This window comes from Coloeus monedula (assembly GCF_965178545.1).
Source record: "Coloeus monedula genome assembly, chromosome: 8".
Classification (NCBI taxonomy): domain Eukaryota; kingdom Metazoa; phylum Chordata; class Aves; order Passeriformes; family Corvidae; genus Coloeus; species Coloeus monedula.
Genome location: NC_138788.1, coordinates 17618498 through 17644668, shown reverse-complemented (window position 1 = coordinate 17644668; position 26171 = coordinate 17618498). Strand labels below are relative to the sequence as shown.

The 26171-nt window shown below is 37.3% G+C and overlaps 1 protein-coding gene across 5 annotated transcripts in view; it reads left to right on the top strand.

Moving 5' to 3' along the window:
* VCL (vinculin) overlaps window positions 1-26171 on the top strand; it is a 60341-nt gene that overhangs the window by 19300 nt on the left and 14870 nt on the right. For 3 of the 5 annotated variants that reach the window (XM_082286139.1, XM_082286141.1, XM_082286142.1), the window contains exons 2-11: window positions 2946-3016; window positions 9147-9297; window positions 11191-11299; window positions 13723-13845; window positions 14105-14265; window positions 20092-20182; window positions 20959-21106; window positions 21977-22130; window positions 23133-23308; window positions 24758-24948. In XM_082286139.1, the coding sequence (XP_082142265.1) occupies window positions 2946-3016; window positions 9147-9297; window positions 11191-11299; window positions 13723-13845; window positions 14105-14265; window positions 20092-20182; window positions 20959-21106; window positions 21977-22130; window positions 23133-23308; window positions 24758-24948 (1375 nt within the window). Of the gene's footprint in view, window positions 1-2945; window positions 3017-9146; window positions 9298-11190; window positions 11300-13722; window positions 13846-14104; window positions 14266-20088; window positions 20183-20958; window positions 21107-21976; window positions 22131-23132; window positions 23309-24757; window positions 24949-26171 lie in introns of all 5 variants that reach the window. The other 2 variants (XM_082286138.1, XM_082286140.1) reach the window with 1 other exon arrangement.

Genomic DNA, 26171 nt, shown 5'->3' with positions numbered 1-26171 from the left:
CAGTAGAAGCAGACGTGACAAAAAACTGCAAAACTTGTTATAAGGAATAAACTTGTCCTGATGAAAACGTTTTCTTCCTTCTTCTCCAAGGAGAAAATTCTCCACATCAGAAAGCTTAAAGCATGTACTGGTCTTCTACTAACCAGTGGCAAATAGGACTTGCAGGAGACTTACAAACAAGGTTAAAGACCAAAAGCAGCAGGAAACATCAATCTCTTCTTCCTGCTTATAGCTAAATTCCTAGAAAGGCTTTCAGTGGCCATATATGCCCTCTGACTTGTGTGTGTCCCATTTCCTTTAAATTTCTTGACTTGGCTGCCTCTTGTTCCCTGCTTTTTTGAGCAGGGAGCAAGAAGGAAAATAGCTCACTCTTTATTCAACTGATTTGTCTCTAATCTCCAGAGAGTTTGGAAATTATTATGGATGGGTAGAAGTTGTAACTAGGAAACTGTCTTGGTAAGGTATGCTTGAGATCTCCCCTTACTCTATAATGTGCAGTGTTGAAATTAGAGTTGTTTTAGTGTGTTAGTCAGGGCAGTTTCTTTGGAACCATGACTAATTGCCACTCCAACATTGTGTAATAGCAAGAGCTTCTATATCACTGTCACTTCCCAGTTAGTTAAGGAAAGATCATCTTAGTAGGTAAGAATATCTGAAACCCAAGTAGGAATCCTGTTGTTTTTTCTACATCTGTACTGTGGGCTAGAAATAAAATGTGCTTCTCAGATGATTGTTTTATATTAGCATGATGCTGGACAAGCTGCCTGTCTGAAATAAGGAATGTGTAGATACTACATCTTCAAGAAAAAAGCCCCCTCATTTTCTTGGTATTGGATTGTGGGGAGGGTAGTTGTTACCTTGTGTTACACTGCAGTGTGTCCAAAAATTGCTTAGGCCATGTAGAGTTCAAGCTGAAGAAACAGGATCTTGTGAAAACTAAGTGGGAAACAAAGCAACAAAAACCCCTAACCACAAAGCTCGAAGGGCAAACCCACTAAACTTCTTTGAGGTTGTATATTTTTACTCATGAATGTGTCTTCATGTTTTGAGACTTTGCCTGTTAAATGTTATATGAAGTCCATTTGTTCTTTACATGCCATTTCTATACCTTGGCCACAACTGCGAACGGCAACAACTGGAAAGGTTAAATAACAGCTATGGCAACAAGGTTTTATATTTAAACAGATTCAGGAAGTGCATTCTGTGTTGGTGCTTAAAATAGGGTTGAAAGTCCTTTTTGCTAGACAAGTAGTGCACCTTTTTAATTGAGGCATCATAGAAGCTGCTTGAAATCTTGTGTCCTGTCTGTGTGGTATATAGTGCTGAGGATATGGATGGACTTGGAAGAGAAATGTCATTGGAGTTCAGGGCAGTTTTTTGAGATTAAAAATCTCCAGTGTAGGCTTTATTTTTTTGCATTCTTTAAAGATTTACTCTTCTCGCTATACTGAATTATATGCAGATTGGTACAGCTGAAAGAAAATAAATCTTGAAGGCATGGTTCTTGTAAATAAAGTATTGCTCTTCATTTCCACCTGCTGCCCGTCTTTTGTCTAATGGTGTATAGTCCAGAGTTACTGGGAATTACTCAACTTTTTGTGTTGTCTTGATCATGCACATATCCATGCAAACTTGTGAGAAATATAAAGAATGTATTTCACGAGTGCAATGGAAATAATTAGAACAAAGCAGTCATACTCTGTCATGGGTCGTGAGATACATTTAGGATCATGCTCCTGAGGCATTGCCACGAAGTTCAGGAGTCAAAGCAACACTGCAGTGCTGTGCATTAGGAGGGTGCATGAGTGTTGGTGAGCCTACTGTGAATGCAAGAGACAGAAACCTACCATAAAATTCCAGATCTTTAACTTTTTTTGCTCTTCCTTTCATTACTTTTAAGTATCTGTGTGACTAATTGTGAGTGTAGTACTAACAGATTAAAAAAAAAAAAGTAGGCTAGGCTGAATCTGTTTGACGCAAATACAATACTCAGGCCAATGTACTTCTGTGAAGTTCCTCTGAAAAGGAGCAGACCAGGGAGAGACAGTTTTTGGCAAGCAGCAAAAATTTGCAAGGAAGCAGTGGTTCTGGAAGGCTGTACAGCATTAGAATTGGCAAGTGCTGTGCATACTGACACACTACATCTTCTGTCCAAAGCCAGTGAATCTCTTAAGCACCAGCTGATCAGGGATTTTCAGGGCTATCTTGTCTAGCTTGAGCAGGTCTGGCAGTTCTTAACACAAAGTAGTGTCTGGTTTAAAGACCTTCTGCTTTGTGCTGCCTTTCTGAATAGCTTATTCAGCTGGAAAATACAGCAAACAAAGGAGCTGGAAATATTTTGTCAAGTTGGTGATCTCACAGTTCAGAGAGTCAGCTACCCATTATAAAGACTTCTATTGTGTAACACAAGAGCTAGTGTATAGAAAACTCCAGATCTTACTCTGTCTTTATTACCCTCTGCATAATTATTTTTTTGCCTAAAGGATGGTGTGGATGTGGGGTGTACTCTCAGTCATTAACTACATTTTTTCTAATAGACTAAGTTGATAGCAAAAGGAGGGTAATTTTTTTTAGCTTTGAACTTGATTTCTGACTTGTGGGGATTAGAACGGAGGGAAACCTTCAGAGTTCAGTGATTTAAGTTTTTACAACTAAGTGCAGGAAAAGTATAGTATTGTTTCTGTGGAGAGTAGGAAGAGGGTAAAGTGTCCTTGTGTGTCCCCATTTAATTTAGTAGAGATGTTGATTGGAAACAACTTACAATTTCTAAAGCATTAAGTTAACCCCAGTATATAGGGGTCTCAAAAGTAGACACAGCAACAAGAACCTGGTGAAAGGAGCTGTCATTAGTGCAAAGCATTTTTGTTGTTATTTCTCTGTTTGCTTTTATCTGGCCTTTACATTGAAATTTTGTTTCTTAAGTATGTCTTTTTTTTCTCCTGCAGGTTGGAAAAGAGACTGTGCAGACAACAGAAGACCAGATCTTGAAAAGGGATATGCCACCAGCATTTATCAAGTAAACTAATTTTATTGTAAATCTTGTATTGTGGGTACAGGAAACCTGTTCAATGTCAGGAACAACCTCTGGCAGCAGGGATTTGTCGTGTTACATTCTGTATCTATGAGTATATACATATGGTATTTTTTCCTCAAAAAATAATAAAGAAATCAGAGTAATAATGGTACTTAGGCGTGTGTTGCTGTAGGTGTGCCTAACAGTGTCAGAGACAATGTGGTGTCTCAATCTTTTTCTGTTCATTTGGCTGATGGAAAAATGTGAATTTGTCAGTATAGGCAGCTGATAGCGTTACTGCCTGGAAACCTAAGGCACGTGAAGAGCTGCGACTTACTGCAGACAGCGTAGTAGAGACAGTAAGTCCACTTACAGCAGGCATTCTTAATTCTGTGTCTTGGTGTAAAGGACAACTGACTTTCTCCTTCTGTTGTCTTAAGTCTTAAAAATGATACATCCCACCTTGCTGTGGAATTCTCAAGCTCCTTATTGCCACCTGACAGACTTCTATTGAAGTGACTTTCCTCTGCACTCTACTGCCTATGGTAACCTCTTTGTTAGTGTTGTCCAGTGTATATGCAATTACTGAATATTTTACTGTTATTTCTAAACACCAAACAAGCAGACAGTAAAAACAAGAAAACATTGAGACAACTGGGAAAATAGTAAAAGGAGGAAGAGAGGTGATGTCTAAAGAGAAAACTTAGAGTAGGTAGTGAAGATGGATTTAGTTTATTGCATTGTAGGTTGACAAAATGAATAATTAAAATAGTGCTTAGGACCAGGTGGTATTAGCATATGAGTTCAGGAATGAAATAGCTGAGTTATTAGTGAAGTAGTCTGCCACTTGAGTATGTCAATCAAAGTGATGCTACAACCTGAGAAACTTTCTAGGGAACTCTGGGGAACAGGACATGTAGAGGTCTGATGTCCTTTTGGGGCAAACGATTAGAAATTCTGTATTAGAGAAGAGAGACACCCCACCTATCTATGGTGTGCTTTGGATGAATTGACCGTGTTTCTGTGGAGGGAAATTCTCCCTTATAAATCTGTTGGTATTCTTAGAAATATCACAAACAGGGGAAAGGGTAGTCCATGTGATACAGTACACACTGATTTCTAAACTTGGCACAGTCTAGAGGCTTTTAAGAAAGTGAAGTAGCTGCAGGGTAATTAGAAAGATTTTTGTATAAAAAAAGAGAAAATTCAAAGTGGAAGAGTATATGGTTAGCCATGACAATGGCAGGAGGAAATCAGTAGGACTGTGGAGCTCTTGATTGGGGGTGTGCTTTTCACCATGTTAATAAATGCTCTGGAGACAAGGCTGACTTGTGAGGCAAAAGTATTTATGAGTGATTCTATGTCTTATGCAGGCCAGAGAGGTTAATGGATGACTCTGGGAAATTACAGTATCTTACTAATTGAAGTGACTTGATGTTAACTGTAGATTAAATTATTTTTAAGTACCTGAAATTATGCACACTTGGGAGAGCAGCAGGTCTAATGTCAGATAGGATGATTGAACCGACCATTTCCAGTAGTGAGCAAGGTCTTGGAGCTGTTATACATTGGTGAGAGCATCCTTACCTGGTCATAATGGTCAAAAAGTAAATAAAGTATTAGGTTTACCGTCACAGAATGAGAGATCTAAATGTCACGGTATGTTTTTCTTCCACAGCTTGAATACTGCATGTACTGGTAGTCATACAATTTTAGAAAGGCTGTAGTAGTGCTGGAAAAAGCTCTTAGAAGGGCTTGGAGAACAAAAGCATGGAATTACTTCCGTATGAGGCAAAGCTGAGTAGACCAGAACTCCTTAGCATGGGAAAAGTGACAGAGGGGATTGAGGCCCTGACAATATCCAAGGAGGTATGAGTTGCATGGAGAAGATGAAAACTTGTATTTTTTCCTGTGCAGAACTTGATAGGGGAATTACTTTAAGCTAGCAGTTTGTAAGCCAGCAGTAGGGAAGATTCTTTGTACAGCTAGTTGTGTACTGTTAAAACTCCTTATGTGGGTTTGGAGGTTAATAGCTAAGTACTTAGAGGAATCCATTGTGGGTTATCAAATAGACAAACTGCAGGAAGTCCCAAGAACTGAAAATAGTTGAAGGATGGGAGAGTGCCTAGAGGAACTATGATAAATGCTTATCCTGTTCTTAACCTTCCTTAGGCTTTTACTTGCAGCTACTTTTGGAGACAGGATACTGAGCTAAATGGGCCTTTGATACAATCCACTACAGTATTTATCATGCTGTGTTCCTGCTGTGTGATCTTGTGTGGCTGTAGAGGAGTTCGATTTTTTTGAGGGCAGTGTTTGTTTAATGCAATAAGATCAAAGCTTTTTTTCTTGCTTCTTAATTAACTGTATGCAAACATGTAATTTTGATTGTGCTAATTTTCTAGGATGTGGGGAATTTTTAGTTAATTTCCAGCTTCTTGTTCACCTAGACAAGTAAGGGATTAAGGAGAGAGATTTTTTTAAATTGCTGTACTGTATTCAGCCTTTGATCAAAATGTAGCAAACTGTGCAAGACTTCAATAATTAAATTACTGTAGAAATGTGATACAAGCACTGCTGAACAGTACCACTTTATGCTGGGTGCAAGAACTTTTTCTGCAGCAATTCACGACTGTGTGAGCAATGATACAATGTAAAAAGGGAACCAAAGCTATCTGTTGTAGTAATGATGCCACTTCACATAGTACTTACTATCCTAGATGCAGTAACATGAGCTAGGAATGTCCAATGGCTTTTATGAATGATAACATGTTTCATTTGTAGGTTTTTTGTTAATCTCGAGTTTATAGCAAAATGAATTAGTACATGTTAACAGTTTCTTGTTAACATGGGGAGTATATTGTCACGGGTATCTTGGTTATGGGGACAAGCGATAGTCGCAGGTGAGCTGCAAAGGGAGCCTTACCTTTTACTGCTGTAAAGGACAGAATTTAGATGCAAGAATTGAAACAGATGAAGGTCTTTTTTTGGTTTTGTTTTCCTGAGAAGGAGATTTTGTTTCTAAAGCATTAATTCAGGAACTGGCATTCATTTTTAAGGGAGTGCTCCGGCAGAATTTGTACTGGCACATGGACGATGGGTAAGAAGCAGTACACGTGTACTAGCACTGCATTCCCTGTTTGTCTTTCCTCCATTCAAAAGGATCACCAGTCTTGGAGGATGGAGAGAAGATCTGTTTATTCTTTTGAAAGACCTGATACTGGCATTGAGGGTTTATAAGGAATATATATTATGGTAATCTGTAAAGCTTTTCAGTAGGAGTGTGATTGTGCAGCAAAATAACTTGCTGGCTGCTGAAAAGCTATCATGCATCCCTTCACTTGCTACTGACAGAAACCACATTGGAACTGTTGACTTAGAGTTAAAAAATGCTGAGTTCTTTATCTTAATTGTCTTAATCACCAGGGAGTATGAGTAATGCATATAATTTACATCAGATGTTTTGCAAGATGTTCCTATTACTTGTTAAGCTTCTCTTGTAAAGAAGGGAAGAACTGCAGTCTCTAGGCAAAGAACAGCGTTACACTATTTGTTTACATTGAGAATAAAAATTTATGTTTAACTTGCATGCACAAGCTCATGTAACAAATCAAGCAATAATGCTGTTCTGTGTTAACATTTTTTGGTAGCCAAGCTGTAGCTGCATTGCTGGTACCTGTATTAACAAATTACTGTTAATGTAAAATATTTACTTTTTACTTTATGTTTCTGAACTGCAAGTAATCTAAACTGTAGTGGTTAAACTGGAAAACAAACTCTGGGAAAAGCAGAGGTCAATCCTTAAACCTAAAACCTAAAATGATAGTTTAGCATAAGCTACGTTTTTTTCCCTCATGTTTTGTAAGGAATACATTTAACAGTGATGAAGTGATTGACTACCTAAAGTAGTATGGTTAGGAATACTGTGACCAGTGTCTTCCCCACAAAGAATCTGGCTGATGTTAAGACAGCTTTATTGTAATCGTGCCTCAAAAATAAATATACCTTTTTTTTATAAAGATATGTTGTTGGGTTTTTTATGTTGCAATATAATACAGAAATTAGAAACTTCACCATAGCAATGAACTTCTATTTGAAGCTTCTGAACGTGTTTGATTCCTGTGATAGAACAAGTGGTTCATTGCATTTTTAGGGGTTTTTGGTTGTTTGTGTTGTTGTTTTGGTTGGGTTTTTTTAATGGAAGTAAATTAATACCTTTTTTCCCTAATCTTTTGCTTCCTAGCATGTGTGCTTTGCAGGGGATGAAGTGTGTCTGATTTTCAGACACCACTGTGCTTTCCTTGTACACAGCTTATGCTCCTGAAGTATTTTAAGTGCATTGGGAAGTTTATACAAAATAGGCGTTATACTAGTGAAATTCAAATTTACCTTTGAGGTTCAACCCTAAAAACTATAAAAGAAAACTTTGAATCTTTAGAAACACTATTTTCAATAATTATGGTGACTTCTGGTGTAATACACATTTATGTTAATTCTTTTCTTAACAAATGAAAAATCCAGCCTTGAGATAATTATTAGTATTAAACAGATACCCATGAAATTAAACTGTAGGAAATTAAGTATTTCTGAGCCTATAGCTCTGAGCTGCTGAATAGGTGATTTGTTTAATCCCTTTCTTGGCAGAGTTGAAAAGAATAAACGTGAGAAGCAAGCACGGAAATCTAATTTAGTGAAGTCAGTTGACTTTGATAATACAGATAAGTGCATTGCATAGTAATGAGCAGACCATTTCCACTTTCTGCCTTGAAGTCCTTCTTCATTTCTTGCTCAGTTATGAGTTCCCACCATCTGATACGCTGAGCAGATGTCTCAGAAAAAGAGCAGGTTATGATAATGCAGCTGGTCCAATTTGATCTACTCTAGGGAGCTATTAGCTGAAAACTTTACTTTCTGGACAAAAGTGTTTTCCTGTAATGGGTGTCTTATTTCTACTGGTTAAATTGAGATGTAACCATTAAGTTCTAATATTTGTGTTAGCAAAGAATATGGAGGGGAAAAATGGGTTAACTGTAACTTTCCAAAAGTACTTAACTAAAAGATAAGAGTGTATCCAAGTGTTCAGTAGAGAATGGGCTATGTGACAAGCATGCAGAAATGATGGTAAGAGGTAGCATTGTTGTAATAAAAGTGTTCAATGTTTGTTGGATCCTCATGTTATTGAATGAACACCTGGCACTCACGTGCACAGAGCCTGTGTATTACACTACACTTAAAGGAAATGGGAGACAGTGGAGGAAAGTCACAGTGTAGTCAGTAACTACAGTCATGAGTAGCATAGCTAACATGAAAGGGAAGTCTGAATTTTGTATTTTGCAAAGTTGTCAGAAGGTAATTTAAAGAGAACAAAACCAAAACATTTTCAGTCTTCCAATTTTTGATATTTTAAAATTGTTAAATGGTTTGATGGAACCTAATTTCAGAGCTCATTTTCTTCTTGGAAGTACCTTTTGTGTTATTGTAGTTACATACTGTAATATCTTGCTAAACCTTTCTGCTTTTATGTCTGGCATTGCAAGCTGCATTTGAACATTGTACCTTACCACTACATTTTGTGGTTATTTTAAATGCTCTTTCTAAGAATGTTAACATTCTGAAGACCTGGACTACAGCTTCAAAGAGTAGGGCATGGTGTCTTGGTTTTCTTAAAACTGTGTTATTTTGTCTTAATATGTAGCTGTCATTTAATATTTATTAATGGCGACTGCTACTTGAATAACAATGCCTGTACAAGGCTGATAAAAGTTAACAGTTACTTTGATTGTGAAGTCCTAAAAGAATAATTGTTTTGTTCCCTGTCCTTGAAGCCTGTTAAGGTATTTTGCTGGGTTGGGAGCTCTCCTTAGTGACATTGTACTGTGTGCTCTATAAGGGGTACATTAAACATGGGAAGATTGTGTGACCTGTGAAAAACTGGGTTGTATGGTTGCTGGTGACTTTCTTGTTAGAATAAATACAATAAATACTCTTGCCTGTCAAACTTAAAGGTGCAGAATGATCAGTTTGCTTGCGATGCTTCAGGTGGTAAAGTTAAAAATAAATCCAACATTTCCTCAAGTCCGTTGTCATACTGACAGAAGCTAATCAGCAAGTGTTGTCTGCTGGCTTTCCACAGAGTGGAGAACGCCTGCACCAAACTTGTTCGGGCAGCCCAGATGCTGCAGGCAGATCCTTATTCAGTGCCAGCTCGTGACTATCTCATTGATGGATCAAGAGGAATCCTTTCTGGAACATCAGACTTGCTCCTGACATTCGATGAAGCGGAGGTAGGAATTCCAGCATGACTGACATAGGTGCCTGCACAACAGTTGTAAGTTAAAACGTCCCCCTAAATAGATGAGCTGAACCAAACTGTTGAATAGATTAATGAGGGTTTGACCATTTTAGCTTGATTGGAAGCATATTTTGCATTTCTTTCTGTCAGAAGGAGCTTAGACTTGTTGGTCTGTTTTTTTAGGAGCATTTTTGCATGACATAATGTTTAGGTGTTGCCTGTGATTATTGCTCGAAAAGGCCAGATCTCATCAACTGTCTGATATCTTCCTGATGCTTTTCTGTATTTCCTTCACCACACCCATTACTGATCCTTATATTTTCTGTATCCCTTCACTGAAAAGCCCCTAGGCCACTTTCTAAGTGTTTGTCTGGCTCATTAGCTCAGGTAATTTAATTGGCCTTGGGGCATGAGAGGTAATACAAATTTGGACTGGCTGGCTGGTCAGGCAGAAGATGTATTCTGATAAATCTAGCAGTTGCTACGTTTTGGCTTCTGCACAAGCCAGAAACTCAGAAGTCCTTTTTCTCCATCCTCATATGTACAAAAAACCCCCATAGTTGCAAGGAAGCTTAAATGTCTTATATTTGAAATTTTTTTTTTGTTACGAATCGTAGTTTTGATGCTCTTTCTGGGCATGTGGAGTCTTGCTCATTTCTAGATAAGATGTATCGTGCTACAATGAAGAGATAAAGCTCATGCTGTTAGAAACGCTGATGTTAATCCTAATTTTGCAACAATCTGTTTACCTATGGAATTGTGTTGCTCTTCTTGTTGTTGTTTGTGGTCTAACATTGTATTCTTGTCTAATTTAATCAGCTCATGGCACTGTTAGCATGTTCCTCTGAAAGGAGGAGAATGCCATGAGATTTCTCTGTGGCAGTTCTGATTCTCATTATTTTAAATGTTTTTTAATAGAAGTGTTACAGGACTTTCAAGGAAGTTAATAGCTTTTAATCTCTGTTTCTAGTGTTTAGGAAATGAATTGACTTTTGTGAAGTTAATGCTTTGTGGAACTCACCTGACAACTCCTTGCTAACCAAAAGAAAGACATTAGTCAGGAATGATTGACTTTTCACAAGTACTTAAGTTGGCATGTGTCTGTCCTGTGTTTCAATATAAACTAACATTGGGACAAACTGAAATGAGTTTCTGAGGAAGCTTTGATCTGTTCCAGGTCCTGAGGACTGCATGTGGTTGCTACATATTAAATATTAATTAACTTGCTCTTTGATAAGAATTTTATGTAGTGATGTCAGAAGTTATGTGGTTCAGGAGGTTAGAAGATGTACTGACAGAATTATTTTGGAATCAAATGTGAACTGAAAAAGTTAAGCTGAGGGAGAGGTCCAGAGGTAAATTAAGTACAGCCTTCACAGATTTTTCTGGAAAGTTTGAGGTGTTGGATCTGTCTTCTCTGCTGGAATGCTGAGTAGTGCTTTTTCCATATGTAAAGCTGTATGGTGAATGATACTTCCTCTGAAAGCTTGAAGTCTGCTTTTTATGTAGTTTTGCTTTGTGATTTAAGTTAAATATTTTAATTGATGAAATTGCAATAAAAACTTCAAGCATGACAGTGTACATAGATGAAGTTCTTTCTAACCTATTTTCTCAATGCTAGCCTTCATTTACCTTACAAAGCGAAAACATTGGAAGTAGGATTTTGCGTTTCTGAGTAGTGGAAAGCTGATTAAATATTGGCTTGTCATTACGGAACTTGACTCATGGCATTTTGGGTAATTTACACAGTATCTCAGCCTTTTGTGATTGCCCATTTGTCATGTTAGCAAATGCTGTAACTAAATTGTTCTAATAACAGGTTTGCATTTCTAATTCAACTGTAACTTAGCTTTACCTAAGGAATAATGGCATGTTCCTCTTTTAGGTCCGTAAAATCATCCGTGTCTGCAAAGGAATATTGGAATATCTCACTGTGGCAGAAGTGGTAGAGACAATGGAGGATTTGGTGACTTACACGAAGAATTTAGGGCCAGGTTTGGTTTACTCCAGTCTTTCATAAGTATACTAAGTGTAGTCTTTTCCACTACTTTGTTTTCCCTCCAACACCTTCCTCACCCAAGTTTTTGAATGTTGGGACAATGGTAAAGCAGTTGCTTTGGAAGTTTCTATTGGAAAGACTGACTCTGTGTGTTTCATAGTCTTTTCTAAGAAGGCAGATGATGTTGGTAAATTATATGTGCTACATGGATGATATGTACTATACTTTTCCTATACTGTGAAGGAAGTAAGTATGCATTAGTAAGGATAAAACAAAAAAAATGAAAAAGCTGTGTAACTAAGCACTCACAGATATAAAATCCATTAAGCTGATAAAATGTCTGTACTGGCTGAGATAGATAGCCCAGTAGGAATTTCTTGGAATAGTATAATCTATATGTCATATATTAACATCTTAATGAGGTTGCAGAAATAGCTGTCTTGAAGTGTAATACAAAAGCCCAGCTGTTACAGCAATTCTTTGTTCGCTTTTTGATGCTCCTTCACTACTCGTTTACTTCACTGTGTTAAGTCACACTTTCAGTGGTGGAAGTGATTGGTAAGTGAGGAACTGCTGTCTCAATCTCTTTATTGTTGTAGAGGAAACCTACCATTAATCTGCGTCATCTGCTATTTCAAATGCTTTAGCTCTTTAGCTTCAGCATGGAGTAGTTAACAAAAAGTTAACACCAAGTATTTAACAAAAGCATTCTGTAAAGTTGAGATGTGGTGGTGGCAGGAAGTGTAGGAAGATGCTGGAATTAAAATTACACTGAACTAAAGAACGCTTATATAAAAACCTCAGGAATCTAGTTAGTATTTTATGTTTATAAATACATGTGTAATGTGCTAGGTGATGAATGAAATGAGCAAGAGCTATCATGGCACAGAGCATGTTTCTAGATTATCCTGTTTTTATTTAACATGTGTAGACTTGACCTTGTTTCTAGATGTGGAAAAACTTTAAAGTTCCATATGGAGGTAAAGTGTTCTCTAAATGTGTATTTCCCATCAGAAGTTACCTTCAGGTTTTTGTCTCATTTTGAACAGGAAAAACATAAAACAAAAAGGACAATCTTCTCTTTTCCTGAAACTTTTTCTTCAACTTGGTATATACACTTTTAGTTTCTCTGTGGTTATTGTCTTACATGTCTTTAAAATGGAAGTTTCCCCTAACTTCAGTTTGCTCTGTTTGGCTCAGTTACCAGCATTTGGGTCTTTTCACTGAACCTCGCAGGCGTAATTTGCTGTTACACGTGTATGACAGAGGTCTTGGGCAAGTGTCTTAGAGTGAGATGTAGGCTTGCTACCTTTATTGCGAATAATCTTCTCTAAATTCATGGTATTCTGAATAAATAGTGAACCTTGTGCTTCTGGAATGCTGTAGAAGCTCTGTCTTTGCCTGAGCTGGCTGCTGCTCAACATTTGCAGCCCATGCCCACAAAATGCCTGTAGTCCCTGTTCCCTGTAGTTCTATTAATGGGCATCTGAACTCGACCATTCATGTCAGTACTATACGAATAATAGCAGTATGAGCAGGTACACTTAAAATCAAGGAAGTGCTTACAGGTTTTGTGTTGGAAGCAGAGAGGGGAACATGGTTACCTCTTAAGGCTCTTGTCATTTAAAAGGAAATGTGGTTCTGCACAGCTTGCCTCTCTGTGCTGTCAGTGTGATGATCCTCCTACTTTTCAGTGATATCACAAAAGCCGTGTTAAGATGCCTAAGATACTAACCAGCAGAAAGGTAATTCAGGCAAAGAATACACAGCTTCCTTCCAGTTTTATATCCTGTAGGAGGAGGAGTGGGACCACAACAGCACCAATTTAAATAATCTCAAGTTTTTATGAAGCTGTGTCTGAAGTTTTCATGTGCACTGTGTGGTAAACCTCACAAGTCTTAGCTATTGAAAATAGATCTGTTCTAGAATAAATTTAATTCTTTTCAGGCTTCTAGGGTACTGAAATATTTCTATCAAATATGAAGCATAAATAAATACAGTTCCTGATCTCTGGTAGAACCTCAAAGCAAACAAACAAAATCCTGATGTTTCCTTTTTCTGTCCTTCACTTAAGGCATGGATCAAATCTTAAGAGAAAAGATGACACTCTCCCCCCCCACCCTAAATCAGCTTCCAGTGTTCATTAAATGACTTCATGTCCTAAAACAGTAATTTCAAGTATTGTCCTATTTTATTGATAGGATTTTAAATCAAGAATTTTAAGTAGTCCATTCTACTTTACATAGTGGCTAGGTTTTGAATAGGTGACTTCTCTGAAGTATCTGGAATGTGTTTAAAGTAACAGCTGCTAGCTAATAAAAAAATTTTTAAACTTCAATATAGTTTTCATCAATCATTATGCCTTATTTTTGTTTAGAAATCTCAAGTGTTTCAATGTTCAATTACTTTAATCCTTAGGAATGACAAAGATGGCCAAAATGATTGATGAGAGACAACAGGAATTAACTCACCAGGAACATAGGGTTATGCTGGTAAACTCGATGAATACAGTGAAGGAGCTATTGCCTGTACTCATTTCAGGTATTTTTTGCTTTGCTTTTTAATACCATTCTGAATTACTGTTTTGAACTGGAGTTCCAATGTCTTACATTTATTAAAAATAACCTCGACATCTGTAATCAGTTGCAAGTAACTGTGCTTCCTGCATTAAAACTACAATCTCTTTGAGATAAAATGGTCCATGCAAAAAAAAATGTTGCATATAAATGCAGTAGAAGGTCAACTCAACCACTGATTGGTTCTTGCATGTACCATTTTCTAATCTCTGGTATTTTCACAGCTATGAAGATTTTTGTAACCACAAAAAATTCTAAAAGCCAGGGAATAGAAGAGGCCTTGAAAAATCGCAATTTCACAGTAGAGAAAATGAGTGCTGAGATAAATGAAATAATTCGTGTATTGCAACTCACTTCCTGGGATGAAGATGCCTGGGCGAGCAAGGTATTTTCATATCTACCTTCGTATATAGAAGTCTAATTTTTGTCTGCTGTGTTTTACCCTTATAAACTTGTGCTTTTGAGACCATGGAAATATGTATTTGTGCATCAGTTTTGCAACACTATGTAATCGCATCATATAATCTCTTCAAGGTCAAATGTCTTCAGAGATAAAGATATTGATTGTATCTTTCAAAATGAGCTTTCAATGAGCAAAGTTAAACTAGTGTGCCATTTGAAGGTGGTTCAGTGGTTTTCTGCATCTCAGTGGTCAAACAGAAGACAGATTTATTCACGCTTTAGTTTTGGCATCATTAGGAAGTCCTGGAATTCCACTCAGAGAAGGATTTTTTGCCTGTGTATAACTACCCTACCAAATCATTTTTGACAGAGGAAAGTTAGGTATAAAAGTTATTGTTCTGTACATTCAACTGGTCTTGTAGCTAGGCATTCCTAAGTGAGATTGAGATTTTTCTTCTAGATCCTGCTAGAAAAGATAGGCTACTGTTGTATTCTTTGTGCAAAAGGCTTGGAATTGAGAAATTTTAGTCAATTTTGGGGGATTCCTCTTTGAACAACTGCTCCTTTTCCCCCGCCTCATTTTTATTCCGGATATATGAGAGTAAATTTCAGGTGTTCGTCTTGTCTCAAAGAAATCTGTTAGATTGAACAGGCGTTCTGGGTGAGTGTGATGCCTGTGAAGCTGGCATAGGGACAGGATCAGTTCCTTACAACTCAGTGTTCAGCTGTGTGAGTGACTGCAACCACTTACCTGGAGCTAAGTGCTGCTCTGAAGTGATGCTGAAGCTACTGAAATGTCTAGAAGACTAAAACAGGTCTGACAGAATCATAAAAGTGTTGTGGGCTTACAAATAAATGCAGCTGCATAACTGAAATTCCTGACAAGTTCTTTTTGGTTTTTTTTTTTTGAGTACTTGGAAGTAAATTGCTGAAGGTATTTTTTTAAAGGGTTAAGGCTATGAGCAACAAATAACAAAAAATTTATTGAGACCTGAAGCCAGACTAGTTAGCAAACCAAGTCTTGCAGGAAATCTAACATTGATATAACCAAGACAAAAATCACTTTGGCCTATGTTGTTTGGCACTTGACCCTTAGTTTGCCTCTTGAGTTATTTTGTCACTATCACTTCCTTATTATGACTACTGTATGCATCTTTGTTTTTGTTGTCCTGTTTCTTACCCTTTTATCACCTTTAGAAGGTAAGCTTTCTTCCTCACCCTCCCCCTGTACCTTGTATTAAACCCCAAAAAAGCATGTCTGTGGGATTTTGTGCTGTGTGCAGACTGTGTGCTGTGCAGCTTCTTCGTGTTCCAGCTGTGACACTGGCCTATCTACTTACATATATACACACAAAGTTTTAAAAGGATCCTAACAGCTCTGTTTAGCTGTGTGTGAATTGGCTGTGACTAAGAATGGTAATGGCAAGCTGATCTGCATTAAGACTCTTTCTGAATCTGATTAGAGTTAGGGCAAGATTTTACAGCACATTCTTGCTGAATGCTTTTGTGTTAATTTGTTATTAGTCTCTGTAGTGACAAATAAAGGGTCCAGTCAGGCAGGAATGAGCTTTCTGCATGGCCAGAAAGCTTTATTAAGCCAGGAATTTTGTCTGTTCCTTAGTGTTTTACCCACAGCCTGCCTTTGGTTTAGATGGTTTGTGTTCTTTAGGTCTAGGCCTGAAACTGCAGTCTTGTATGGTTGCTTTTTCAATTCAGTTTTATTTTTGGATTTAAGCTTTCCTGTATTTCATGAAATATGAATACAATTTTATTTCACACAACAAATTTGGAAATTTTTGTGGTAAAGAAAAATGTGTGTTGCAAACAGTTGGCAATTTAGCTTCAGGAAATTCTTACTCATCTTGCTAGTGAGGCAGATTAATAAAGGATTTAATTAAGAAAATAGTTGGTATTGGAAAATGTTGGTCGTTATGCTTAATGCATGGATATGTTGTGTGGATTAGTATAATCAAAGTATCATTCTTTTCTGAACTGAAAACTTTTTAGTTGCATTTTGTCTTTGAATTAAGGTATGCTGATGATTTGGAACTGTAGCACTGGGCATTAATCAAACAATTATGACAAAGCATTTGAATTGAAAAATGCAGTGGGATGAAGAAGCAGAAACTAGTTTGCTAGTGGCCACCTTTTACAGACCTTACCCTGTATTTGCACACATACCTAACAATTGATTTATTATTTTGCTGGGAGGGAGATGAAGGAGCTATTTAATTGTAGTTGAGGTCATGTTGCATGCATGTTGTGCCTGGTGGTCTAAGGAAAGATTTTTTCCCATGCTTTTCTGGAATAAAGTAAGGTGTTTGGGGATGCCCAGCCTTGAATTTTTATTTGTGTAGTACATGCTATTGCTGATGCTGGACTTTATTTTATGTTTATTACTCTATCTTGAGTTATTTATACCTTGAACTATCACAATCTGTCTAGAGATAGTGGAGAATGAACAAGGTATGGAGCCAAAGTTGTAGGAGTTGTAGGTAAACTATTTTGTTGGTCTTTCTAGACTCTGGAATGCATATTATTATTACTGGATTGCAATAATCTCTGCTTACACTGGATTTTAAAAATAGTATGGTGCTTTAGAATTGAAATGCTATTTTTGGCCAAAATCTTGGGGGGAAAAAAATGTATCCTTTTCTTTAATTCATAGCATTGAACCTTTTTTCTTTGAATTTTTCATTTTAAAGAGGAATGTAATTTTCTCTTGTATATTAGTAGTGCTTATTTTAAAATAAATTTGAAGTAATACTCAATGCAGACATCTTCCATTTCCATGGAATTGGAGGGAGTTAACAGCTGTAAAAAGCTGAGAAATATCTAATATCTTGCAGGATTGAACCCTGAATGGTGACTAAGCTATCTATCCTGCCAGAACACTGGCTTTGCCTATTTCTTCTAACGTTGCCTTCTTTGGTCATGAAATGCAGATAGACTAGACCACTTTATTGAGTCAGAGGTTGTGTCTACATCCAGCAAGGAATTGTGTAGGATTTATTTTGCTCTTTTGCATAGCAGAGCCAATACCACCTGCTCCCTGAATAAGCTCAAAATTCTTGGTAGTGGCAGAAATGATGCATAAAAGTGTCTTAAATAATATTTGCTTTAGGAATTGATTTGGAAAAAATCCAACTTGCTCTTTTCCCTTCAGACAGTGTTGCCCTAGTTGTTTAACTTGGTTAACTGAAATTGTTTATCTCTTCTGAAAATGTAGTAGTGCTGATTTTGTTAATGAAATTCCTTTTGCCAACAGGAAAACTGTTGGCAGCGAGAGGAGGGAAGGAATCAATTTTTGCTGATAAAACTATATAACATTTTTTTGCAGGATAGATGTAGGATTTAAAAAAAATATTTCATGCTTGCAACTGATATTCTGTTGGCAAATCCCAAAGAGTTAAATTTTAAACGTATTTAACTGTTTAGGGAGGAATAAGGTATTTAAACAGCTACAGAAATCAGGAGTATCAAGACACTTTGAAGCAGTGAGACCTTGAGCAAGTTGCTGTGTTTTCTTAGATTACTGTTTCTGCTTTTGTCTTCCTTCTTCTTTCTTAAACAACCTGAATTGGTGGATAAGTCCAGACATTTCAGTATGCCTACACCTTTGTTGGTGGCCAAGTGTATCTGACACGAGACACAGCTCTGGCAGAAACAAAAGTGCTGTACCAGCAAACCTAGTTAAGGATGCATTCTAGTCTTCTATTGCATTACTCAGCTCATTGCAGTGAAAACTCCTTATCAGGCTGAAGCTGAGAGGGATTCCTTGGGCTGTGAAGATGGGAAATTGGTGCTTTAAGAGCAGTTGTATTGAAACACTTCAACTGCTATGCTAGGATTTCACCAGGTTTTTTTAAACAGGAGAAGGGGACGATGTTTTGCCAACTTGAATGCAGATATGGGACACTGGGTAGCAGGACTTACCCTGCAGAGCAATCCAGTTACGTAACTTCAGATGGATCCTGTTGCTGCTTGGGTAGTGCTGGCAATTACAAATTCATGAATGCAAAAGCTGGAACACCCGTGATCTTGTCCTCAGATGTTAGACTTGAGATTCAGAGGCTTCTATATAATTCTGCTGAAACTGCAACCCTGCAGGCAGCTGAGACAACACAAAAGCCTGTGAGAGTAAAAAGGGAGGGACAAAGACAGTTTTCCCAACACTCTCTTCTCCGCCCACACCTATCATCTCATTGACACAATAAGAAACATCTGTTGCCTTTTAAAAAATTCATTTAGTTGTTTCAAATTATTTCTGGGTAGACAGGCCTCAATTAGACCATTTATTTCAGACTAAAGTGGCTTCAGCCTGATATAAACAACAGAAAACAGTAACACCTACTTTCATAGGTAGTAAGATTTAGATATACATTTGAAAAATTCCATTAATATTTACTTGTCTCTTATCATACATTAAACGCACAATTCTCAAGCTATAGAGAAGATGACTTTTAAAATACTGAGCCCATCTCCCACCCCTAGCTGCATGTCCTATATTTTGGACGTTTTTTTAAACAGGTCCTGACTAAGATCTGAGATGCAGTTTCTAGATTTGAGATTGAGTCAGCCAGGTGAAAATAATTCTGCTTTCGGTACTCTCTCTCAGGCTGTGATTCAAGGACCTTTAAAAATACTCAACAGTGACACATGGCATTTTAGAAAATTGATTGCTGAATTGTATTCTAGCACCTTATGAATAACTGACAGACCAACATGCCTGAATAAAAATGCCAGAATATTCAGCGTTGTATCTTTGAGACTAAACATGCAGAATGAGCAACTCCACAGAAATGTGGGATTTCTTTAGTGTTGTCAGGACAGCACATGCTATAGCAGGTACTGATCACTGATGGTAGTAAGCTCCTATTCAAAAGATTGGATGTGGGCAGTCTGATTCAGATGACAGCGTGAGAGCCAGGCTTGTTTTTATCATCTATATACCAATCATGGGATGTTAGATGCATTTCAAATAATTTCCATGATAAAAAGCTATTTTGGCTTTTCCACAACTTTTTATGTAGGTACTTGTTACTGTTTTCACTGGCCTGCCGTTTATGTAAGGTGGAAAACTCGTGGCCTCTAGTGGAGAGATGGCACATGAACAATGAATGGTGTGCAGAGAAATCAGAATTGGGAGGTTGTTTCTCCTGCAGCCAGAGGTGTTGGATAGTAGTGGCATACTAGTAAAACAGCTTCTTTGATGCCTCTGGCAGAGGAGTTCAGGGTTTTAAACAGTCACATGTAAATATGTGTGTTTATCTCTAAAGACATTCAACTCCGTATCTGAGACTTTCAGAAATTAGCTGGTAGTCTTATTTTTCTGTAAACAGTAACTGTTTGATTTTAAGCAGCAGAGCAGGTGAAAAATGCAGATGTGCAGCCTCTTACCCTGAATAAGTAGTAAAATTCACTGGGAAATTTCCATCTCTGGAGAGTTTACTCCAGTTACATTACAACTTTTCTACGTGCCATGATGTAAAATGGAACTAACTCCAAGATGTGTGCTTATTAGAGCTCCAACTTTAGAAATTAAAGCACTAGTAAATGAAGAAATAGAAAAATCACTAAAATTGCATGCATAGTTTTTGCATTTTGAGTGAAATGAAAATGTCTGTTCTAACTGGAAAGAAGCAATTATGACCTGCTAGTTTGAAAGTGGGTTTTGAGCTGCTTATACGAATGTGTTTTTATAAGTAGACTCTGCTTTATAGAACTTCTATCAGCTTGGGTTGCATTGATTGCTTGTGCTTTGATTTTTTGTTTTGAGAATCATTTTGCTGGTTTCTCTTTTGTAAAGGACACTGAAGCCATGAAGAGAGCTTTAGCCTTGATAGATTCAAAGATGAATCAGGCAAAAGGTTGGCTGAGAGATCCAAATGCACCTCCAGGTAATACTTAAACAAAAATGGCAGCATAAAGTATTTTGATTTTTGAAGGCCTTATTATTTCTGTTGTTTAAGACAAAATTGTCTTTAAGCATTAATAACCCTTACATAGTGGATCATTCTGAAGGAGCCTGTATTTATTCCTTTCTTTAGATATCGGGTATTGAACAGGTTGTGTCTAATGACCTAGAAAGCTTTGCTGCTTCTCAGTGGTCTAAAAGATATATATTCTGTAGAACGTACATGTTCTTAATTTGCGTTCCAGCAGTAAGCCCAAAAACTTAGGAATTTAATTGAACAGTACTTAATTGCAGCTGTGGCTGATATTTAAAATCTCTTCTGTTGTATTTTCAAATTTTTATAACTTGAGATTTACTTAACAGAGTCTCTTTAAGTGTTTTTCTTTCAGTCTTGACATAAAATTTCTAATATTATAATCTGCCATAAATACTCTTAATTACAATCACCTTTACTTATATAAGGGGTTTGTTTACCTTTGTATGTATCTTTCAAGCAAATAAAATTTGGTAGAGGCCAGTTCCATTTGAATGTTGAAAGGCTTTATCAGATGAATTTCCTGTGCAATCAAAGCCAAACTACTACAGTTGGAAAAGTTGGAGTGAATTGTTGTTTTTTGGTGTATGTCTCAGTTTTTGATAAATGTACTTTCATGACTGAAATGAATGCAGTTCATATGTTGTGACATGGTGATAGCAGGAGATTTCTTACACATGTCAAGGAATGTCTTTGTTGCTGTACTAACTGACCCTGCATCTCAGGGGATGCTGGTGAGCAGGCCATAAGGCAGATCCTCGATGAAGCTGGCAAAGCAGGAGAGCTGTGTGCAGGCAAAGAGCGCAGAGAGATTCTGGGCACGTGCAAAACCCTGGGGCAGATGACTGATCAGCTGGCTGACCTCCGGGCTAGGTAAAGCTCTTACTTGGGATGGACACTTCTCCAGTGCTGTTAAAATGTTTCTCTTTTATTTGAGTTGTCACTTCCTAACCTGTAGGAGAGCAGGCCAGAACTGTATTTTACCTTTTTTACTTCAATCTCTTCTTTTTTGATAAGAATAATACGTTTTAAGAAGAGAAATGTTAATTGCATAACATGATGATCAGAATTGCTCAGGTAGATAATTCCGAGTTTGCTTGTTGTCAAACACATAGCCTTCCTCCAAATAAGGCAGAAACGAAATTTTAAACTCTCCTGTTAAGTCTGTTCTCCAAAGAGGATATACCCCAATTACTGTAAGATACATACATATGCTACTTTTTAGGTGTTTTTTGGGATGTTAGACCACATATGGTGGTTGTTGTTTATCCTACATTGACAAATTCTGCTGAACTTTGTGTGTCACATGATTAAGGCAGCTAAGACATTTTATTTTATTTTTTTTGATTGACTTGCAGTCCTCACTTAGATGAGGTGAGGCTTTCACTCCTGCAGATTCTGACTCTGCAACAGTCTATAAATTAGGAGAGAAGAGGCCTTGTCTTGGGTACTTTAATGGAACAGTATCCTTAAATAGCCTTACTTTGTGACACTGAAAAAATATTTATTCTTCTGAGAATGCTAAGTGTCACATTCTGGAATAGGGAAAATATGCTCTTAGTTTTTATCTCTTCTGTTCCTCAGTTTTTGTTTCCTTAGGGAGAAAACAAAATCTGATTACATACTGTATCTCTTGCAACAATTGCTGAGAATACTCATAAACAGATTTTGTTGCCTCTTCACTAGAAAATAGCTTTTGTCAATCCTGAGCTGAATCTGTGGTGCTCTTCTTGTCTTGGGCAGAGGACAGGGTGCTACACCCATGGCTATGCAGAAAGCCCAGCAGGTGTCCCAGGGGCTGGACTTGCTCACTGCCAAAGTGGAGAATGCAGCTCGCAAGCTGGAGGCCATGACCAACTCTAAGCAGGCAATTGCTAAGAAGATTGATGCTGCTCAGGTACCACTAGTGGTTAACAAATACTTCAGAACATGATGACATTGCTACTGTTAGAGCTGTTGTACTGAACTACTGTAGTTGTTTCCAAACAAAACACAGTTACTTGGTAGGAGGAACATAGAGGGGATACTTGCTTTAACAAAGAAAAATCTTAAATTCAGTAATTTACAGCGTTCTGTGAGTTTTGCTTCAGTTGATGATCTTTTTTGGTAACTAACGTGGCATTACTAAAAATGTCAAGGTTATTAAATTAAAATGATGGAACTCCCTAAATTTGCGTATAAACTAATCTGATTAAAGAAAAGAATAGAAGACTTTCAGATTAGCAGACTTGTGGATAAAACTGGAGCCCTTTCTTTGGGCTCTGTTTTAGGAGTGGAGTTCAGGATTTAGAACTTCGTATTAATGACAGAAGTGAAACGATGTTAATGAAACTGCATTTTCTTTGAATTGATCCTTTATTTTTGTAACTCTTAATATCCATCAGTGGTCTGTCTCTTACCCAGTAGTGATTATGATGGTCATCAAATAATAAACCTTCTATATAGACACCTTATCTAAATGTGTATATATGTCTATTATTATCAATATTACATATGTATCAGATAAAACGGTAATGGGATGTTTTAGGAAGAGCTCTGTGAAAATACCCAGCGGGGCTCAAGAGCATCTGTTTCCATTTTTTTTCTGAAAGCCACATATCAGTCTCTAAAGGCACTAGTTAAATTTTACTTCTAAAATATGGTTGGCAAATGTTGAGGGGAGAGAGAATGTAAAATCTTTGGGGAGATTTTATCTAGTTTGATGGTTTTTTTCAAAACAGAAAAACGATGAGGCAACAGAATAATTTCATGGTACCTACAAAACAGAAACTGCTTTTGAGAACTACTTCCTATTAAATAAAATTTTGAAAGCTGAATTGGTATTTCTTTCTCTGTGAGAGCATGTATAGAATAAACATCACTTTTTGTCTTCACTTGTACACAACTTCTTTCTATGAAGAATTGGCTTGCAGATCCTAATGGGGGCAGTGAAGGAGAAGAGCATATTCGGGGAATTATGGCTGAAGCAAGGAAAGTTGCAGAACTGTGTGAGGAGCCTAAAGAAAGAGATGATATCCTTCGTTCCTTGGGGGAAATCTCTGCTTTGACAGCCAAGCTGTCAGATCTGCGACGACAGTAAGTATTAGTTTTATCACCGTTTATTTATTTGAATGGCTTTCATGTGCAGTTCACGGTGATGAGCAAGATCAGAATATTGATGATGATAATAAACCCTTTTTAGTTGTTCAGCCTAGTGATTTCTATCTCAAAGCCTAACTTGCACTAGCTTCCTTAAAAAAAGGTAGCCAGAGACATATTACATGGAAATATTTTCTTTCTACTGCCTATGGAATATTTGACAAGCAAACCGAAGCCAAAAGTGAGCTTGTTTGTACTGTCAAAACAACAAGGTAATGGGAGATATAAGTTTGGTTATACAGATGGATGTCATCACTGTTTTTTGCTAAGCAGCTTACTAATATCAAGGTGGAATATCTTACACTTCCATCACTGTAAGTGTTTTAAGCTGTAACTGATGCCTTTTCTTGGTCTTAAAGTCAAGAGTCAAATACTGTTAGAAAGGAAAAAGGGATTTTACCTTGATATTTATTTTAAGGATCCTTAGGTGCACATGTCCAGGTCTAATGCACTGAAATGCACACTGCAATGCACCCCCAAAAGATCTGGTATAACATTACAGGTCTTACTAATTAGCATATCTATCCAAAATTCCCCAGTGAGAGGCTTGAATGAGGGCCCCCCTCCCCCCCAGGAACCTTCCCCTGGATGGTTCTATCTTAGTTTACAGAATGTGTTCTGGAGAGGACCTTGGGGTCTGGGGCACCCTAACCCCTACCTACGAAGCTTCTAAAATGTTTCATCTCTCAGCTGAACAAACAAGTCCAAGAATGTAGGCAAAAAGCACTAAGAATACAGAAGTTGTAAAAAGGTACAACAGGAGTATAAAAGAAAAGGCAAAAAATCATCATGGCATCATAACTACAAATGATACAAAAGATAAGATTTTCAGAAATTATATTTCTGTATCAGTTTTGCAAAGAGGCTGATTGAGAATGGCAGAGGAGAAACAGTTATTGTACAGACTGCAATCTTCATCTAAGGCTGGTTGCAATACTGCAATAAATATTTCTCTTGCTCCATTAGTTAGTTGTTTTAATCAAGTTTTTATTGAGCTTTAGCTGCAGTAGGTCTTAATGTGCTATCTTTTGTCAAGTTTATATATAGCCTTTGGTCTGTGGCTGCTTACTTTTCTGCTTGTAATCTGTATGGCATGATAGCAGTTGCTCATAAGACAGCCATGGAAATGGGAAATCAGTTCATACACCAGTATTGGCAATGGCAGTACTGTGCCTTCCCCCACCTCAGTGCTGTGCTGAACATATGTAATATCCAGGTACCATAGCAGAGAACTGCTCCTCAGAGTCTCAACTCAAGTGTCAAAGTCAACCTTATTTAGAAAGACCAAGTACCTTTCATTGTGTCTTCCTGCTGAATTTGAGACAATTTGTAAATGATCTTTATATGACTATACTCTTTTTTTTTTTTTTTTTTTTAAATACTTAGTGGGAAAGGTGACTCTCCTGAGGCTCGTGCTTTGGCTAAGCAAATAGCTACATCACTTCAGAATTTACAGTCCAAAACAAACAGGGCTGTAGCAAATACTAGGCCAGTTAAAGCAGCTGTCCATTTGGAGGGCAAGATTGAGCAAGCTCAGAGGTGGATAGACAATCCTACAGTTGCTGATCGGGGAGTAGGTAAGTGTTTCTCTGTGATTTTCCCCCCAGTTTTACAATCAAACTTGTTACTAATTTTTGTGGTGGAAACTACTGCTCCTGAGGATGCATTGAATGTTCACTGATGTGGAGACTTGAAGATTTATAGCTAAGTCATGACTTAGATTATAGAATTAAGAAAATTATAGAAATAAGCTGGCCCACGATTCTCTTTGTGTTGTTTCCTAAAGAATGGGAGAACATGTGCTGTAGAGAAGACAAACTTAAGATTGCTACTTGCTTTTCTTATTATGCAAATATCGTATCTCAAATTTGAATTTATACCTACTCCAGAAAATTGAGTAATTAACTCCTTCAGAGAAGAGAAAAACACTCATAAACCTGACCTAAAAGTATCATTTCTTGTATGGTTTCTGGGTTATCTGAGGAGAGTGCTAATTATTAAAGAGAAAGGGGATCTGATAATCCCAGTATGCTCTCGATGAGAGCATGTGGTTCAGGAGTTGCTGGCACTTGGCAAGATACTCATAAGAAAAGTAAGTTAAGAATACAAGAGATGGCAGCAGTGCTGAGTGATTCTTGGATAGTCCGGTGCTGTGACAACTTCGTAAGTAATCTTAAGGTTGATCACTAACTTGGATTACTTGTGGGTTAGCATTATCTTAAAATTATTCTTCAGTAGGTCTTTGATGGACTTAATACACAATGAGTTCCTTTAAAAGAATACTGCTGTTGTATTCTTGAAAGAATAGAGAATTACATTCCTGTGAATGAGCAGGAAGCATCTGTAAGTGAATGAAGGAAATTACCCATGCTAAAAATAATTTTTTTTACAGAAAAACTTTCAACACACTGTGGAGGCTTTGTAAGGTGTTCCCTACCCCCACTGTCCCCTCCAATCCAGATTACTTGACACTTCTTACTTATGGCTTCTGGAATTCTTGGAGAGGGCATTTGGCTTTTTAAGTTATGTTTTCTACTTGTCTTTTCATTCCCTCTTGCTGCTTGTCTTCTAATGATGTGGGGATGAATTGCAGTACTTGGAATTTGCAAGTGCTTTCTATTGGAGTTAACAGATCAGTTATGTAGAAGTACCTGACAGCTGCCATGGTTAATTTTTGTCAGACCACTCTAGTTTAAAAAGGATGCATCTCTAGCCAGAGTTGGTGAATTAAGCAAAAAGAAACTGGAGACAGTTGAATTCCTCTGTGGTTTTGAACTGTAATTACTCAATGATAAACTGC